This window comes from Episyrphus balteatus, chromosome 4, assembly GCF_945859705.1.
Source record: "Episyrphus balteatus chromosome 4, idEpiBalt1.1, whole genome shotgun sequence".
NCBI classification, from domain to species: Eukaryota; Metazoa; Arthropoda; class Insecta; order Diptera; family Syrphidae; genus Episyrphus; species Episyrphus balteatus.
The window spans coordinates 28,195,552-28,215,015 of NC_079137.1; the positions used below are offsets into that span (position 1 = coordinate 28,195,552).

At 35.8% G+C, this 19,464-nt stretch overlaps 2 protein-coding genes, 1 long non-coding RNA gene and 1 pseudogene across 4 annotated transcripts; 2 read left to right on the top strand and 2 right to left on the bottom strand.

Annotated features, from left to right (window-relative positions):
* Positions 1 to 80: 80 nt before the first annotated feature.
* LOC129919938 (biogenesis of lysosome-related organelles complex 1 subunit 1) lies at positions 81 to 2,279 on the bottom strand. The gene is made up of 4 exons (XM_056001052.1): positions 2,122 to 2,279; positions 1,983 to 2,055; positions 1,786 to 1,918; positions 81 to 450 (listed from the first exon to the last, which is right to left on the bottom strand). The coding sequence occupies exons 1-4, from the start codon at positions 2,180 to 2,182 to the stop codon at positions 334 to 336; spliced, it is 384 nt and encodes a 127-aa protein (XP_055857027.1). The 5' UTR covers positions 2,183 to 2,279; the 3' UTR covers positions 81 to 333.
* Positions 2,280 to 7,224: 4,945 nt separating this feature from the next.
* LOC129919189 (cytoplasmic dynein 1 intermediate chain-like) lies at positions 7,225 to 9,227 on the top strand (annotated as a pseudogene).
* A 63-nt stretch (positions 9,228 to 9,290) lies between these two features.
* LOC129919939 (uncharacterized) lies at positions 9,291 to 11,070 on the bottom strand. Its single transcript, XR_008773144.1, has 4 exons — positions 10,890 to 11,070; positions 10,735 to 10,805; positions 10,055 to 10,682; positions 9,291 to 9,991 (listed from the first exon to the last, which is right to left on the bottom strand). It is a non-coding gene; the product is annotated as an uncharacterized LOC129919939 (long non-coding RNA).
* Positions 11,071 to 12,373: 1,303 nt separating this feature from the next.
* On the top strand, positions 12,374 to 16,166 carry LOC129919934 (uncharacterized). 2 transcript variants are annotated; one of them, XM_056001046.1, is made up of 2 exons: positions 12,374 to 12,568; positions 12,632 to 16,166. In XM_056001046.1, the coding sequence occupies exon 2, from the start codon at positions 12,883 to 12,885 to the stop codon at positions 15,886 to 15,888; it is 3,006 nt and encodes a 1,001-aa protein (XP_055857021.1). In that variant the 5' UTR covers positions 12,374 to 12,568; positions 12,632 to 12,882; the 3' UTR covers positions 15,889 to 16,166. The 2 variants fall into 2 exon arrangements, with proteins under 2 accessions (XP_055857021.1, XP_055857020.1); XM_056001045.1 differs by having other exon boundaries at positions 12,873 to 16,166.
* The last annotated feature ends 3,298 nt before the right edge of the window (positions 16,167 to 19,464 follow it).

Sequence of the window (19,464 nt, forward strand, 5' to 3'; positions counted from 1 at the left end):
TTTTCCCATTAATCGAGAGAAAGCTGCAAACTATTAACTGACTTTAAAAGAAATACATTTTCTCAAGTTGTCGTTCTGTGTTATATTAAAAAAAAAAAAACAAAACGAAAACATACATTAGACAAAATTATTTTTATATTTATAAATGCCGGAATGCGTGCTTTAATGTCAAACATTCATCAATGCTCCCACTGCAATGTCGTAGGCTAATATATTCATTCGGCCGTGTTTATTTTTTTAAATAAAAAATCATTTATTATAAACAAATAAAAATTACAAATTTAATTAAATAAATGTATTAAATTATATAATAAATTTGATATCATGTTTTAATTAATTTGTTGAAGATGTTGGCTGTCGTGAAGTCTTGTAGGCTATTTCCAAAGTTCCTTGTATTGTTTGCATATCAGTCTCAATGCTTCGTGCCCAGTTTTCAACATCTCCGAGCTCCTGAGAATGAGAGGGTATGCTTATGTATTAAGATATTATCCCGCTATTACACTATGATTCAGGAGTCATGAATCTTTTCCAACATAATATAGAAGACAAAGAAAACAAATTCAACTAAAAATAATTTCTCTATGGTGAGTCGTAGGCAGAATCTTTGTTAATTGCGATTTGCAACTATCAATTAATAGTTAATACAAATTAGTTTTAGATCTTAATTACTCAATTCACAAAAGTTTTGGTAACAGAGAATGATGCTTTCCGTTATTAATTGAAAAATTCCATTAAAATGATGACCCGTTTTCACATAAATTAACTTTTGAAACACGATCGCAATATTGGCAAAAGAATACTGTAGGCAAAATTGGTCAAATGTTGCCTTTTTTAAAAAAGTGTTGTTTACATACATAAATGAAATCGTTTAAATTTTGGAATTTTTTTCGTCAATTGAAAATGGGAATAGTTCTGCCCATTTCACAAAAAGAAAGACAATTGTATCTGCAATCGCATGGTATTACTAACTCAAAAATCATGTTTTTTAAAATATGTACTATGTCATTGTTGCAGCAATTGCATTGAGCAATAGGGATTAACAGTTCAAAATTGATTTGAAATCGATTTTTTTTCAATAAATCATGCTCGGCACATTGTCTCAATGTCATTATGACTCGCGAGTAAAAGGTTCGACTCAATTCGAACGATATATGGATTAACATATGTCCTTCTATTTGATATGTGAGCTGAAGCATTCTTCTAACATGCCAAAGTCAACAGACCAAAATAATTTTTCAGGCGAAGAGTCACAAAAGACACATACGCCAATTCTTTCACGATTCACGATTTCGACATATTTTTGACCAGAAGTGTAGAAGATTGTGGAATTCGATGCTTGAAACAAACTTGATCCACAGCTAATCCGCCGAAATCGGAGAGTTAAATTCCTGAACCGAGACTGACCCACGTTTGCACAACTGGCCCTAAATTGTAATTTCTTTTGGCAACCATAAGGGGATATTGTCATCGTCACTATTAGATTCATCTTGTTTTCTGTTGGCTTGTTTTTCCATCACATCCATATGAAATTCTTCTGTACTTGCCAAGATTATGCAGTTAAAATGCTATTGGATCAATTATACCCCCTAAATAAAATTTCTAGCTATAAGGGCATATAATAAGGAACCTTTCCTTACTACTTGCATACAGAGTTTCCGTTTGAAACTAGTGATTTGCTGTTGTAAAAAGTAAAGAAGCCTTCATAGCTTGTTCACATTTCGTGTCCACTTTTTCATGGAATTACCCATTATCCTTTTAAACTGAAAACAAAAACTTAGTAATTACCTTCAAGGCACTGCTAAAATTATCGATTAGTTGCAACCATTGATGAGTCTGTTTGGCGAAATTAGTAGCACCGACATGTAATTGTTTTGCTTCAGCATCCAATCGCTTTTGGTTAAGATAAGCTTGAGCCACACTAAAATTAAATAATAATCTTATTAAAATTAAATTGATTATATTAAACTGAAGTATTCACCAACCCAACATTTAAATGGTCCACTAGGGCTTGTGTAAGTTCATTGGAGGATTCAATTGCTTCTTTGCGACGAATTTCTATTTTTTTAATAAATCCATAATAAGCTGATTTTTGATTAGATTATAAATGTAGTCTGTACTTACCTTGTTCTTCTTTGCGTTTAACTTGCCTCGCTTGGTGTTCTTTAACCATAGAATTAAGCATTTTGTTTCTAATAAAATATTGTTTACGATACCACCAGAGATCTTCAATTCAAATATCTTTTTTATTTTTAGGTATATTTCTATTATTTTTTTATATTCCAAAGTCAAAAACAGCTGATCCTATGTTCAAGCACAGTGATGTTATAAGTCGAATATTTCACGTACCTATCTTAAAGTCTTGACCACACCGAATGGGTATGCGGTAGCGATACGGTTAATTGTACGAAAAAACTACCAATCCGGAACATATATTTTTCATACAATTACCAGTACGGCTACCGCATGTACCCTTCGGTGTGACCAAGCCTTTAAAGGCTTGGCCACACTGGAGGGTACGCGGCAGCGGTACGGGTAGCGGCAACGATATTTGTATTAAAAAAATTCCACACCCGAACGTTGATGTGTCAGTTTGGAATTTTTTCCATACAAATACCCGTACCGTTACCTGTACCTCTACCGCGTACCCTCCGGTGTGGCCAAGCCTTAAGGCTTGGCCACACCGGAGGTTACGCGGTAGCGGTACGGGTAGCGGCAACGATATTTGTATTAAAAAAATTCCACACCCGAACGTTGATGTGTCAGTTTGGAATTTTTTCCATACAAATACCCGTACCGTTACCTGTACCTCTACCGCGTACCCTCCGGTGTGGCCAAGCCTTTAAAAAGGTAATAAGTGTTTAATACAACAACACCTTAGCCCCGTGCTTTGTATATAAAATCTATAGTACTATCATGAAGTGCAATTTTTTAGTTTGTTCGTTACCTGTGTGGTCGCGAGGGCGCTTAGATTGAATTAATAATGGGAGTAAGGAGATGAGATATACATTTCTGTTTGAAATTTGACATATTTTTTAGTTCGTTCGCTAGCTATCTTTTTGGGGGGGCTGTTTTTTTTTTCATGATAGTACTATAGATTTTATATACAAAGGCCCCGCCCGTGCGCTTACTTGTTTAGCCATGTGTTTTTTTTTTGTCCAGTTAAGCCCGGTGGTAGTAAAAAAACACACCTAATAGGTGTGTTTTTTATTACGACCGGGCTTAACTGGTTAAAAAAAACTCCTCGGGGCTTAGCGATAAAAATTGGCAGCACTTCGTACTAAATGTTCCGAAATCAGCTGACACAAACAAATATAAAGTTGTCATATTTTTCGCTTTTGGGTTTTCTTGTGTGTTTTTGAAAAAAAAAGTTTAACTTACTATTAAATAAATATTAAAAATAATAATTGTCATTCCAAACATCAGTTTTGATGTTTTTAAACAAATTCTAAACAATTTACGAAGAAGTTAATTTGGTAGCACAGATTTAAATCTGTTGAAAAAGTTAAGCCCAGAGAATTCTCCGGGCTAAACAACTAAGCCCAAGGGGCTAAAGTGTTGTTGCATTTAACATGCAAATTGATTATATTCCGCAACGAAACACGAAGAAAATTTGTTATTTTTCAATTTATAATATTTTCAAATGACATTTTTTAAATAAAAAAAAAAAACAAATTTCCTGTTTACTGCGATTGAAATATAAAAATTAAAGGCTGACCTTGACAGATTGGTGCTCATTTTTGACAAACACATTTTGACAACGTTCGGAAGATATTACCTTATTAAAGGCTTGGCCACACCGGAGGGTACGCGGTAGAGGTACAGGTAACGGTACGGGTATTTGTATGGAAAAAATTCCAAACTGACACATCAACGTTCGGGTGTGGAATTTGTTTAATACAAATATCGTTGCCGCTACCCGTACCGCTACCGCGTACCCTCCGGTGTGGCCAAGCCTTTAAAGGCTTGGCCACACCGGAGGGTACATGTGGGAGCGGTACGGGTAATTGTATGAAATAAATTTCAAACTGACATATCAACGTTCAGATGTGGAATTTTTTTCATACAATTACCCGTACCGCTACAGCATGTACCCTTCGGTGTGGCAAAGCCTTAAGGCTTGGCCACACCGGAGGGTACGCGGTAGCGGTACAGGTAGCGGCAACGATATTTGTATTAAAAAAATTCCGCACCCGAACGTTGATGTGTCAGTTTGGAATTTTTTCCATACAAATACCCGTACCGTTACCTGTACCTCTACCGCGTACCCTCCGGTGTGGCCAAGCCTTTAAAGGCTTGGCCACACCGGAGGGTACGCGGTAGCGATACGGGTAGCGGCAACGATATTTGTATTAAAAAAATTCCACACGCGAACGTTGATGTGTCAGTTTGGAATTTTTTTCATACAAGTACCCGTACCGTTACCCGTACCTCTACCGCGTACCCTCCGGTGTGGCCAAACCTTAAGGCTTGGCCACACCGGAGGGTATGCGGTAGAGGTACGGGTAGCGGTAACGATATTTGTATGAAAAAAATTCCACATCTGAACGTTGATATGTCAGTTTGGAATTTTTTTCATACAAGTACCGTTACCTCTACCCGTACCGCTACCGCATACCCTCCGGTGTGGCCAAGCCTTTAAGGCTTGGCCACACCGGAGCACAGTACACATAATAAGGTAATATATTCCGAACGTTGTCAAAATTTGTTTGTCAAAAATGGGCACCAATCTGTCAGGTCGGCCTTTAATTTTTATATTTCAATCGCAGTAAACTGGAAATTTGTTTTTGTTTTAATTTATAAAATGTCATTTAAAAATATTATAAAGGCTTGGCCACACCGGAGGGTATGCGGTAGCGGTACGGGTAGCGGTAACGATATTTGTATGAAAAAAATTCAACATCTGAACGTTGATATGTCAGTTTGGAATTTTTTTCATACAAGTACCGTTACCTCTACCCGTACCGCTACCGCATACCCTCCAGTGTGGCCAAGCCTTAAATTGAAAAATAACAAATTTTCTTCGTGTTTCATAGCGGGAAATGGTAAATAATTGTTTAAAAATTTGTGGTGTGCGTGGTTTATCGATTTTTGTGCGTTTTTCGTCGGTATTTTAAACAATTAAGAATTCGGTAGCTGACATTGGTCGCCAAAGTGTCATGTTTTGACAATCTGGCGACCAATGTCAGTTCGGAATATATTACCTTTTTATGTGTACTGTGACACCGGAGGGTATGCGATAGAGGTCGGGTAGCGGTAACGATATTTGTATGAAAAAAATTCCACATCTGAACGTTGATATGTCAGTTTGGAATTTTTTTCATACAAGTACCGTTACCTCTACCCGTACCGCTACCGCATACCCTCCGGTGTGGCCAAGCCTTTAGGCTTGGCCACACCGAAGGGTACATGCGGTAGCGGTACGGGTAATTGTATGAAAAAAATTCCACATCTGAACGTTGATATGTCAGTTTGAAATTTATTTCATACAATTACCCGTACCGCTCCCGCATGTACCCTCCGGTGTGACCAAGCCTTTAAGGCTTGGCCACACCGGAGGGTACGCGGTAGAGGTACAGGTTACGGTACGGGTATTTGTATGGAAAAAATTCCAAACTGACACATCAACGTTCGGATGTGGAATTTTTTTAATACAAATATCGTTGCCGCTACCCGTACCGCTACCGCGTACCCTCCGGTGTGACCAAGCCTTTAAGGCTTGGCCACACCGGAGGGTATGCGGTAGAGGTAACTGTAGCGGTAACGATATTTGTATGAACAAAATTCCACATCTGAACGTTGATATGTCAGTTTGGAATTTTTTTCATACAAGTACCGTTACCTCTACCCGTACCGCTACCGCATACCCTCCGGTGTGGCCAAGCCTTTAAGGCTTGGCCACACCGGAGGGTATGCGGTAGAGGTAACTGTAGCGGTAACGATATTTGTATGAACAAAATTCCACATCTGAACGTTGATATGTCAGTTTGGAATTTTTTTCATACAAGTACCGTTACCTCTACCCGTACCGCTACCGCATACCCTCCGGTGTGGCCAAGCCTTTAAGGCTTGGCCACACCGGAGGGTATGCGGTATAGCGGTAACGATATTTGTACTAAAAAAATTCCACACCTGAACGTTGATGTGTCAGTTTGGAATTTTTTTCATACAAGTACCCTCACCGCTACCCGTACCGCTACCGCATACCCTCCAATGTGGCCAAGCCTTTAAGGCTTGGCCACACTGGAGGGTATGCGGTAGCGGTACGGGTAGCGGTGAGGGTACTTGTATGAAAAAAATTCAAAACTGACACATCAAAGTTCGGGTGTGGAATTTTTTTAATACAAATATCGTTGCCGCTACCCGTACCGCTACCGCGTACCCTCCGGTGTGACCAAGCCTTTAAGGCTTGGCCACACCGGAGGGTATGCGGTAGAGGTAACTGTAGCGGTAACGATATTTGTATGAACAAAATTCCACATCTGAACGTTGATATGTCAGTTTGGAATTTTTTTCATACAAGTACCGTTACCTCTACCCGTACCGCTACCGCATACCCTCCGGTGTGGCCAAGCCTTTAAGGCTTGGCCACACCGGAGGGTATGCGGTAGAGGTAACTGTAGCGGTAACGATATTTGTATGAACAAAATTCCACATCTGAACGTTGATATGTCAGTTTGGAATTTTTTTCATACAAGTACCGTTACCTCTACCCGTACCGCTACCGCTACCGCATACCCTCCGGTGTGGCCAAGCCTTTAAGGCTTGGCCACACCGGAGGGTATGCGGTATAGCGGTAACGATATTTGTACTAAAAAAATTCCACACCTGAACGTTGATGTGTCAGTTTGGAATTTTGTTCATACAAGTACCCTCACCGCTACCCGTACCGCTACCGCATAACTTTCCAGTGTGGACATTCCTTTAAGGCTTGGCCACACTGGAGGGTATGCGGTAGCGGTACGGGTAGCGGTGAGGGTACTTGTATGAAAAAAATTCAAAACTGACACATCAAAGTTCGGGTGTGGAATTTTTTTAATACAAATATCGTTGCCGCTACCCGTACCGCTACCGCGTACCCTCCGGTGTGGCCAAGCCTTTAGGCTTGGCCACACCGAAGGGTACATGCGGTAGCGGTATGGGTAATTGTATGAAAAAAATTCCACATCTGAACGTTGATATGTCAGTTTGAAATTTATTTCATACAATTACCCGTACCGCTCCCGCATGTACCCTCCGGTGTGACCAAGCCTTTTATGTGTACTGTGAGCGGTACGGGTATTTGCATGAATACAATTCCAAACTGACACATCAACGTTCAGGGCCCTATTTCACCAACTTACAAATTTGTAATTACAAGTAATTTTCACAATAGGTGTGTTTTTTTGTTTATCTATATAGATTTTGTGCAAAAAAACGACATCGAGATTTTTGAAATCCGTGCAAAAGTTTGGCAGCACTGAACATGAACTTTGATAGCTGTCTGTCAAAAAGTTTGCTTTTGCTTTTTTATTTAAAAAATTAAAATTTAATAAAACAAATCTCTTAACAAAATGAGAGAAAAAAACAAACAAACAAAAATCGTAGAATTGTTCCTGTTTTGTCGATTGTCATGTTCCTCTAGCTGTGTTAGTTTTATACCATAACAGTGCTTAACTAGGATGCCCAAGATGACGAAGACAGATCGCTGCCACACATCGACCATAGTTTCCATTCCAAACTACCACCAGGAAGTCTACCACATGGTTTGCCCACTGTGAAGGAAGTTGCATCAGCCATAACACCACTTGAACACAAAAAAGAATATGAAGAGAAAAATAGAGTAAGTAAATTTTTTCTCTCCTGTCTTTACATCAATTTAACATTTGTGCTTTCAGTTAAGGAACTATCGGAAGAACAAAAACAGATGATCATCTTGTCGGAGGACTTTCAGAGGTTTGTTCTACGCGCTAGACGTGTCATCGAAAGGGCTATATCTGAGAATGTCGACATCTACACAGACTAGGATGAGAGGACACGTGCCAGGTTGTCATTGAATCGAGATTTCTACGAAGACCGATGGTCTAAGAATCGATGCATGACTTAAATGGATTAGTCAACACATTTTCCTGAACTGGTTGTTGCTTTATATCACAATAATGAGGTTTGCATTTGTATTTTTTTCTACGATTTTATCTAAAACCCACTAAATAAATTTTTATAGGAGAGTCCCAATGAACCAGATGGTGTTGTAATGGTCTGGAACACAAAATATAAAAAACAAACACCCGAAGATGTATTCCATTGTCAGATATGTCCATATGTAAACATGCTTTGCTAAATTCAATCAAAATCTTATACTCGGTGGAACGTATTCCGATCAGATTGTATTATGGGATAATCGAGTGCAAAAGCGGACACCCATCCAGAGGACACCTCTAAGTGCAACTACACATACGCATCCAGTGTATTGTTTTGCAAATGGTTGGCACACAGAATGCACACAATGTGATATCCATCTCATCCGATGGCAAGCTTTGCTCATGGAGTTTGGATATGTTGTCGATGCCGCAAGATACAGTGAAATTGCAGCAACGGCAATCGAAGCCAATTGCTATCAGTTGCATGTCCTTTCCGTCGAATGAGATTAACAATGGTAACGTTTATTCTGGTAAAAGTTTGTTGTGATTTTCCATTTGCTTATAAATAAATTGTTTTTACTCAAGCTTATCGACATGGAATACGTTCGGGTGTGCCTGAAGTCTATGAGAAGCATTTGGGTCCAGTGACGGGAATATCAACTCATCCAAATCAATCTACACCAGATTTTGAAGATTTGTTCCCTACATCGTCCAATGATTGGACAATTAAGTTATGTAGTCTTAAGGTGAAATTTAATATCTACTATAACGACCAATATGTATAACATTTTTTGTATTTACTTGTAGGACACTAAACCATTATATTCATTTGAAGATAATTAAGATAATGTTATGGATGTTGCATGGTCTCCAATTCATCCCGCCTTGTTCACTTCTGTCGACGGCAGTGGTCGCCTTGATATATGGAATTTAAATCAGGATACCGAAGTGCCCTCAGCATCGGTCGCAAGTTATCGTAACAATGCTTCCAACAAATTCTTTCGTCGATGAGCAGAATTTGCTTTAGAAAACTTCCATTACTGTACAAATTGTATGTGATGTATATGGGTTAGTGTTTTTTTTTGTGTGGTTATATGTATATGCATAGCTATATTTAATACAAAATAAAAATATACAAAAAAAATTAGTATGGGTTTTTATGTATGAATAATTTAAAAACTAGATCTGCTAGAAAAAAACTAAAAATGTTGTTTTCGGAATCAGCACCCTCCATTTAGTAAGACATGATAAACAACGGTCGGGAAAATTTTTGTGTGTTGGGCAGTGAATTTATGTGGTTAAATTAAAGAAAAATGTATTAAAAGAGAATTCAAAACTATACAAATAAAAATTGTTGTAATAATTGAAACTTATCAACCACGATTCTTATTTCAGTAATATCCCGCCTTTGTGAGGCCTCCCACAGCTGGACCAAGAATGCTAGCTTGCAAATAAGTTTTTTGTTTAATTGCAATTTAATTTTGATTTATTGAACTTCCTATTTACAATTGACTTAAAATAACTTATTTCTAAGATACATTGATAGATACAAAATTTTGTTGGCACAAAGAGGGCCTAACGTTAAATAATGACAAAGTTATAAAATATAAACAAATATAATACATGGATAAACTTTATTTAAAAAGTCTGCTGTCTAGGTTGTCCTCGAGGTGTTCAGACCCGGATGTCCAGTTGTAGGGTTGGTTGAGTTCGGTTTAATTCCTTCCGCTGCATAGCTGTTTAGGAGGGGAAAGTAATTGCGAAGAAGATTCATGCAGATATCATTTTCTCGGGATCCCGATGGGGTCTTTAGAGCCTTTTGTAGAAGACATGTCCTACAGAAACAGGACGACATCAATGCAGGCAGAGTTCATCTGATGAAGAAGGAATAAGGAATATATCGAACCAAAATAGGAGAATCAATAAAAAAAAATTACCCGCAACCAAAATTGGGGACCTAAATGATGCTCTGAAACATTTACTATAACGTTCTTTCAAATATTTCTTCCACATCAACTTTCAAGATGCCATTGTTTCCACACTTTACATGCACATGTGGTCCAAGTTTATAAACGTCGATACCATCATTTGCACAGGCAGTGAAGTGATCTTCTTCTAAGATGGCTTTTCATCAACGGGTCTTGGTCCTGATATCATTTACATAAAGTGAGGGCAATTTTAGGGAGCTGAAAGATATGGGTGTTGAATGAGCTGCATAATGCGATGTTAGGATTGTCTTGCTTATTGCTGTCTGCTGTTTGGGATGAAAAGTATTTCCTGGGGGAGTATTTTTCGGCTTTTCTTCGCAGCGCACATACATGACGTGTATATTTTTAAAAAGTTATGAGACTGTTTTTGTGGTGGGCATTCTATTGAGGCAAATGATTAACAACAAGAGCTTTGTTATCATTTATCCATGTTTATCGTCAAAGAATAAACGTTTTCGCAAACGAGCGGGCATTCCAAGAGCATTTTAGACTACATTTGGCTGTGAGGGTTGAAGGTACCGACACGATTAAGACACAAGCGCACAATACACAGAATTCTTTTTTTGTGAAATAATTCCTAGAAAAAAAGATAAATTATGCTAGCTTATTGTAAGAATAAATTGTTTTACTTTCCATCTGGTTTCAGGTTTTTTTCTTTAATTTTGCGGAAGATATCGCACTCTTGCAAAAAACGTGAATCCTTAATTTTATTAATCAAATTAAAACAAAACAAATTGTATGGTACAATTTTCATCTTTTTTTCAAAAAATATGCTTGTACTTACATTGATTTGTGTTGTTTGCTATTCCTAATTGAATTCAATTTTAAATATTATATTTTTTGTCATATTATGTGTCAACTGCAGCTGTCATGCAATGGAATCTGACATTTAATACCTGTAATGTACCTTGGCAGCACTGTTTTCTATCGAGAGAAAGTAAAATCTGGATAATTATCTGGATTTTTGAAAAATCTATACAGATAAAGTTTTTGTTGTATTTAACACCTATTAGGTGTGTTTTTTTGTTTATCTATATAGATTTTGTGCAAAAAAACGACATCGAGATTTTTGAAATCAAAACAATAATTTACGTGTTAAAAACAACCAAAACTTTATCTGTATAGATTTTTGAAAAATCCAGATAATTATCCAGATTTTACTTTCTCTCGATAAAAACAGTAGTGCCAAGGTGGTTTAATTGTTGTGTTCATACAGAAATATCTGAAAATATTAAAAAAAAAATGGGAGAAAACGAGGTTTGAAAAAAACTCTCAAATAAAAAAATAATCAAAAATTTGTTTGACAGGGTTGCATTGAAATGTTAATATCTCGAGATATACGCAATGCACTTTTCAGATAAAAGTCTTAAATGGATCCTGATAAGATTGTTGAACAGATATGTTTATAAAATTACCAGTTTTTTCGAAAAATTAGAAATAAAAATAAAAAAGTTTTCACATTTGATTTTTAAAAAATCGAAAAAAAAATTCAATATGGCTACCTTCAAACGCTTATAACACAAGAACGACGCAACTAATGTTAATGGACATGGTCTTAAAATGTAGCTAAGAATATACAGATAATTTTTGTTTTTTTGTGAAAAAAAATTTGTTTGAATCCAACATGGATGCCATGGCCATATGAAAATTTTTGTTTGCATCCAACATGGATTTTGTGCAAAAAAACTACATCGGGATTTTTGAAATCCGTCCAAATGTTTGGCACCACTGTACATACACTTTGGCAGCTGTCTGTCAAAAATGTGCGGTGCTCATGTTTTTTTTTTTAACTCCGTGTCCGTAGTGCAATGACTATTACATCCATGATGGATTCAAACATTTTTTTTTCACAAAAAACCAAAACCAATCGTATTGCATCCATTTTGGATTTCAAAAATTTTTTTTTAACAAAAAACCAAAAATCATTTGTATATTCTTAGCTTCATTTTAAGACCATGACCATCAACATAAGTTGCGTCGTTCTTTTGTTATAAGCGTTTAAAGTTAACCATATTGATTTTTTTTTTCTTTTTTTTTAAATCAACTACTCTGTAGCAAAAGTTCATTTTAAAAGTACTAAAACGTACTTCGAAAGATCCAATACAGAATACACCTCTGTAATTTGTTCATTTTCACTTTTCTAGTTTTCACTACACAGTTCACACACACACACTTTCTCATGTTCTTATCTTTTATTTGGCTTCGTTTGTTCATTTTTCCTTGTTCTTTTTTACTTCAATTCTTTTATTCTTTCGTATTTATTCACTTTTCAGTTACTTTTACTTCATTCCGTAATGACCGTAACATGACGAAGCTGTCATTTTGTTATTCTGAAAAGTTTTAATCATCCGAAGGTTTTTCTATAAAGCTCTAAAGACAAAATATTACCAAATTTATTCATAAATTAATCTAATTTCCCTATCGAAATAAATATTTTCCAAGAAGATTCTTCTTCAAGAGTTGGTAAGTTTCATGTACTCCTCTGCATTTGCCGTAGAAAAGATAACTTCTATTTTTTCTTCGCAGATCAAAGATTATATTTTACGTATCTATATTTAACACTTATACTGATACTTTCGCTGTTTTAATATAGTCCAGCTTTATATACATAAAATCCAGACAAATAAAAAATAATTTCAAAGCACTGATAAGAACAAAGAAAACAACAAGCGATTTCCTCGCTTAGTTCGCTTCGTATAACAAAATTTTCTTTGTGCCTTTTCTCTGATGGTATAACTCATCAATACATATATATTATATATTTTAGAATCGCAATAATGAAGTCGCAGCAATTTGCACTGCTGATTGTTGTAATTGGATCTGTTTATGTGACCAGCGCCTTTCAAAGTTCGTCAAATATTAATCAATGTAGCAAGGGGCCAGCTAATTGGTGCGCAAGCATTAGTAATGCTAAACAATGCAACGCTGTTAGACATTGTATTCAAACTGTATGGGAACAACATGATGTTCCCGAAGACAATGACTCCATTTGCAACATCTGCTTGGACATGGTAAAGCAAGCCCGTGACCAACTTGAGAGCAACGAAACCCAAAACGATCTCAAGGCGGTGTTTGAAGGATCCTGTAAACTTATCTTGCTTAAACCTGTTATCAAGGAATGTATCAAACTGGCTGATGACTTTATTCCCGAATTGATTGAAGCATTGGCTTCTCAAATGAATCCCCAAGTTGTTTGCTCTGTTGCTGGACTTTGTAACAATGCAACAATTGACAAAATGTTATTGGAATCCGTAACAGCGACTACATCGTCTCCTATAACAAATGAACTAGTTCCAACGACACGCCCAGATAACTACAAACGTAGAACTTTATCTTGTGAAGAATGCGGTTATGTGTCTTCAATTATTTCTACCAAATTCAAAATCGCTAGTCGAGACGATTTGCTAGAATCGGTTCTCAATCTATGCGGACACTCTGGTTCCTTCTCGGATGCCTGTGCAAACATCGCTCTTACCTATTTCAAGACATTGTACGACTATGTGGAATCAAATGTTGATGCTAATGGAATTTGTCACTTATCCGGCACATGCGTTGCAAAATATCATCAACACCCCGAAGATGTCCAGATTCAGAATTGGTCTAGTGTAGGAGTTTTATCATCGAAGGACGACATTCCATGCGAATTATGCCAACAATTGGTACATCACCTGCAAGAAGTGCTCACAGCAAACACTACTGAGCTTGAATTCAAACAGGTTCTTGAAGGACTATGCAGACAAACTAAAGGTTTCAAAGCAGAATGTCTCAGCATTGCTGACCAATACTATGACAAAATTTACCAAACTCTTGTAAGCAATTTGGATGCAAATGGTGCATGTTTCCTTATTGGAGTTTGTCCTAAAGGAAGCACAGGTGGATTCTTGGGCCAAAAGGATCTTATGCCATTGATCCCATACGTTGAACCAGCAAAAATTAATGTTAAAATTAATAAGCTTGACAAGAGTGCTTTGCCAGTTTACACTAATGAGCAAATCAATTCTATGCAACTACCTATTGACCTTTTGACGGTACATAAGATTCCAAGTGCTATGTCTGGCAATGCAGAGTTATGTACATTGTGTGAGTACTTTTTGCACTTCCTTCAAGAAACTCTAGCTACACCAGCAACAGATGAAAAGATTAAAGACACAGTTCTACACTTGTGTGATAAATTTCCAAAATCACTGCGTGCAGAATGCCATAACTTCGTCGAAATGTATGGAGATGCTGTGATTGCACTAATGATTCAAGGATTTGATCCTCGCCAAATGTGTCCAAAAATGGAATTATGTCCCAAAAACTCTGATGTAGATGTGGCTGTGAAGAGTGAATCTGACAAACCAACATGTCCAATGTGCCTATTTGCTGTCAAACAAGCTCAAGAACTTATTCGGGACAACAAATCAAAGACAAATATCAGAACTGTTTTGGACAATTTGTGCAGTCATCTGTCTGGCAAGATTAAGAACGAATGTGTGGATTTTGTTGAAACCTATTCAAATGAATTAATTGACATGCTTATTACCGACTTTACTCCTCAACAAGTTTGTGTTTATATCAAACTTTGTACTTCGGATGTAAAATCATTGGATTGGGCCAACATTGATATTGATGATGAAGAGTTAATTGATGATCTTTTTAGCAAAGAGGATTCATCTAGCGAAATCGAAGAAGAAAACAATTTCAGTCCGGAATGTCTTTTATGTGAAAAAGTTATCTCTGAAGCTGAAAAGAAAATTGGACCAGTAAAAACAAAAGAAGATATTGAAAAAGAACTTTATAAGGCATGTGGCAAGTTAAAGAAATTGGCAGATAAATGCCATAAATATATTGATGAATATGGCGACAAAATTGCTGGACTGATTTTATTAGAAATGACACCTAAACAAATTTGCAGAGAACTTGGTTATTGCTCATGGAAAAATATAGATGCTGACATAAGTATGGAAACTAAACAAACACCGAAGGAGAATAAAGTTGATCCCCCACCTTGTGTACTTTGTCAGTTAATAATAAAGAAATTGGAAACTCAGCTAAATGACAAAAAGACAGAAGAGGAAATCAAACACGAAGTAGAAAATATATGCAAGTTAATCCCTAAAAATATGGCCGGACGTTGTAATCAGTTTATTGAAAAATATGGTGACCTTATTATAGCAATGGTACAGACTGTTCCCCCAAAAGAAATTTGCAAAAACTTAGGACTGTGTCCAGTAAAAACATCCGAAAAAATAACTACCGTTGATCCTCCACCATGTGTGCTTTGCCAACTCATAATTAAACAATTAGAAAATCAGCTGGTGGACAAAAAAACCGCAGAGGAAATCAAACATGAAGTAGAAAATATTTGCAAAATAATGCCTGAGAGCATAAGTGCTCCTTGCAATCAATTCATTGAAAAATACGGAAATCTTATTATTGCTTTGGTACAAACTGTTCCACCGAAAGAAGTTTGTCAAAATTTAGAACTTTGCTCTGGTCTTGAGGAAGAACTAAATGATGAAGTAGTTGAATGTGGAGTTTGTCATGGTGCAACTAGTCGCCTTTTGACGTATATCAATGAAAAGGAGGAGAAACAATATAAATCCCAAACTATGACCGAAACTGTTTGTAATGATTTGCCAGCAAAATATTACAAAAAGTGTTCCGAACTTTTGAAATACTATGGTAAGAGTATTCGGAACATGATCAACCGCAAAACTGAGCAAAGTAAAATATGTGCTAAGATCGGTAAATGCTTTGAGGAGGAGAATTCGGGTTTGTCGTATGTAAAAATTCTATAAATTTTATTAAACTAAGAAGTTACTTGATCTAGACGATTAAACTATTTTTTTCTGGATCATGGATAATTGGTGTGAGCAAGCGACTGAATGTTATGGAAGCGAATGTAGGAGATAACTTTATATATGAATATTAATTTTTATCAGCTTGCGAGAGTGTTATTACTTAAAACTTTTTTCTTTCTTTTTTCACCTTTGTATTTGATTTATTTTGTTCTTCTAAATAACTATAAAATATAATAAATTTCAATTTGTAAATAATACACAAGTTGAGTGCACCATTTTATTGTTTTCTTGTTTCTTGATAGATAGTTTTCACAAAAACAAATGTAAGTATGTATTGTAAAAAATGGCAAGAGCATCCAGGGAAAGGAACAAAATAAATGGGGCAAGAGTGTCTACTCCAAGCACGGTTTGCTCCCGTTGAGCGGAATGCCGCGGCATCTGTTTATTAGATAGGGTGTATCTGTTTATAGTTTTTTAAATGCACTAGTTAGAAGGAATAGAAATATAGGAAAGAATTTTTGTTGCTACATACAGTGAATTGAGAATAAGATTATTATCTCATATAATCCCACGGGTGACGTCCAATTGAAGCTGGGGATAAATAAAAGAATACTGCTTAAGGGCTCGAACCCACACCTCCAGGTTAGCAGTCCACTGCACCCACCACTTTCACTTGATACAATCGGGTGTAGTTGAAAGTTGACACACTCGAGTAATTTGGTTCAATCGAAGATTTTCAACGGAAAATGCTCGATTGACCCAATATAGGTGCTGCCATTAGTCTTCATAAGTTGAGTTACCTCGATAGTACAAAGTAACGTGCTGGCACCCCAGGTTTTCGAAAGCAAACTTCACCACCTGCCAAATCAGTCGGTTTACACTTCCAAATACTTGGATCGACATCACCAACATCAGGGCACAGCAGGTGTTGTGTCATTGAGGCCTGAACCCAACCATGGCAATCCAACGGCTTTGTAATCCATAGCCCCAAGTAGATTTCGGCTAGGTTGAAATCAGAGCTCTTATTACATAACAATAAACAAAGGTCTTATTGTCTTAACGAATGTTTTGCTTAAAGTAAGGAAAAAAGTTAGCGACAGTCACCAGAATAATAATTGCGTTGCATATTGCTCTTTTTTCAGAACTTGTTTGTGGGGTTTTCTTTAAATAGCATATTATTTATTACTTTTTTATTTATTTTTACTTTGACTACATTTTGTTGAGAAAAATGCCTTTTTGAGTGGAATTTTTTTTCTTGATTTTTTACAAAAGACATCTGCATATATTTTTTTAACAAAAAACAACAAATTAAGAACCCTTTGCAAATTGTAAGTGTCGTTCAACTTTCGATGCGGTAAAAGTCGATAGAATCGATAAATATCTGTTTTGGTAATGTATATCTCTTTCAATTTTAAAGTTCAAGTGACCTCAACTCCAAATTTATAAAGCGTTTCGCCCAGGTACGACAGTGGGCTCATCAGTTAGATCTGTCGTACCCTTACTAAGACGCCTTATTTTGGTCGATGTTTACCGACACTATATAAAACTCACAGCATGAATATACTGTGAATTCTAATATTCTAAAGGAATTAGTTTAAATTCAGACCTTAGAAAATGTATGCCCGTGGTCAGGCTGATGTAATAACGAAGAAAAAAATAACAAAAATAATAAAAATTATTTAAATTATTTCTATTTTAAGTGGAGCGATTGAATATAATTCAATTTTAAAGTTCAAGTGACCTCAACTCCAAATTTATAAAGCGTTTCGCCCAGGTACGACAGTGGGCTCATCAGTTAGATCTGTCGTACCTGGGCGAAACGCTTTATAAATTTGGAGTTGAGGTCACTTGAACTTTAAAATTGAATTATATTCAATCGCTCCACTTAAAATAGAAATAATTTAAATAATTTTTATTATTTTTGTTATTTTTTTTCTTCGTTATTACATCAGCCTGACCACGGGCATACATTTTCTAAGGTCTGAATTTAAACAAATTCCTTTAGAATATTAGAATTCACAGTATATTCATGCTGTGAGTTTTATATAGTGTCGGTAAACATCGACCAAAATAAGGCGTCTTAGTAAGGGTACGACAGATCTAACTGATGAGCCCACTGTCGTACCTGGGCGAAACGCTTTATAAATTTGGAGTTGAGGTCACTTGAACTTTAAAATTGAATTATATTCAATCGCTCCACTTAAAATAGAAATAATTTAAATAATTTTTATTATTTTTGTTATTTTTTTTTTCTTCGTTAGTATATCTCTTTCGACAAAGATATTTCCTATTGTGCATTATGAACTTGATTTGAGTCGATAGCCAAATTGGGCAAAAGTAAAGCTCATGAAAAGTTAAATTTTTGTTTTTTGCTATTTTTGTAAGGCCTCGCTACATAGAACGCTCTTTAACATTCCATTAAATTTGAAGTCGTTATTAAAAAAGGGACATTTTTAAACTTGTATGTGATTTGACCGATTTTTAACAGCAAACTCCAAATGAACGAAAAATGGTTTATCTTCTATTAGAGCCGAATTCATAGTCGTTGCTTAAGTTGAGATTTTTCTCAACTTAAGCATTCCCTCAAGTAATATTGTCAATATTCGTATAGCAAGAATAGAGCGATCCACTTGAGTAAAGTAAAATCTCGGCTTGAGAAAAAAATGTTCTCAGTCCAGCTGTCATCAGAAAATATATTTTTTTTTAATAAATCTTCATCGATTTGGTTTTGTTTTTGTTGTCATAGACGATATTTAACATTAAAGAAATAAACGAATACCTAGAGAATTATTAAAAAGTATATTTTTTTAAATGATAGTTTCCTCAAATCAGTCAAATTTCATTGTGAGTTTGATTGAAAAAAAATATTTTGTCAAGTCAAGATTTTACTCTACTTAAGTGAATGCTTAAGTTGAGAAAAATCTTAACTTGAGTAAGGACTATGAATTTCGCCCTTAGTGCTCTCTATAAAGGAGCACTAATATATTTTTCTTATTTAAACTTGAATAACCTTTTTCTCTTCATTATTTCTTTTTTCGTTCAGATCAATCCAATTTGGGGTGATATTTTTTTAAATCTACATAAAAACTTTGTAATGTAAAAAAATAAACCATGTAATTAAAAAATACTTTAATATCACTTAGCTGATGTAACAGAATGATCAACAAAGGTCAAATCGTCTAAAGAACTCAAGAAAAGAACAATTTGCGTTGTTCCTATAAACAAAAATTTCACATACACCACAGTGACCCTTTTAGTTTTTATTTTCCTTTAACTTAAATTAGTTCAATAGTAAAACAAATTTGTTTTTTTGTTGACCATGCACAAATCTTAAAAATGGGACCTCTAAAGATTCACGAACTGCTAGAAATATTGGCAAATCTGTCAAATTTAATTTTTGAAAATCTAACAGATTAGGCAACACTATGCAATGGACAACAAAATGAAAACTTTAATTATTCGCGAATTACATCCCGAAGAAAACAACCACAGAATTCATTCGTAAGCGAAAACGTCATACAAATTGTCATTATGAACGGATTTTGTGATCGAATTCAAAAGTCTGGCAACTTT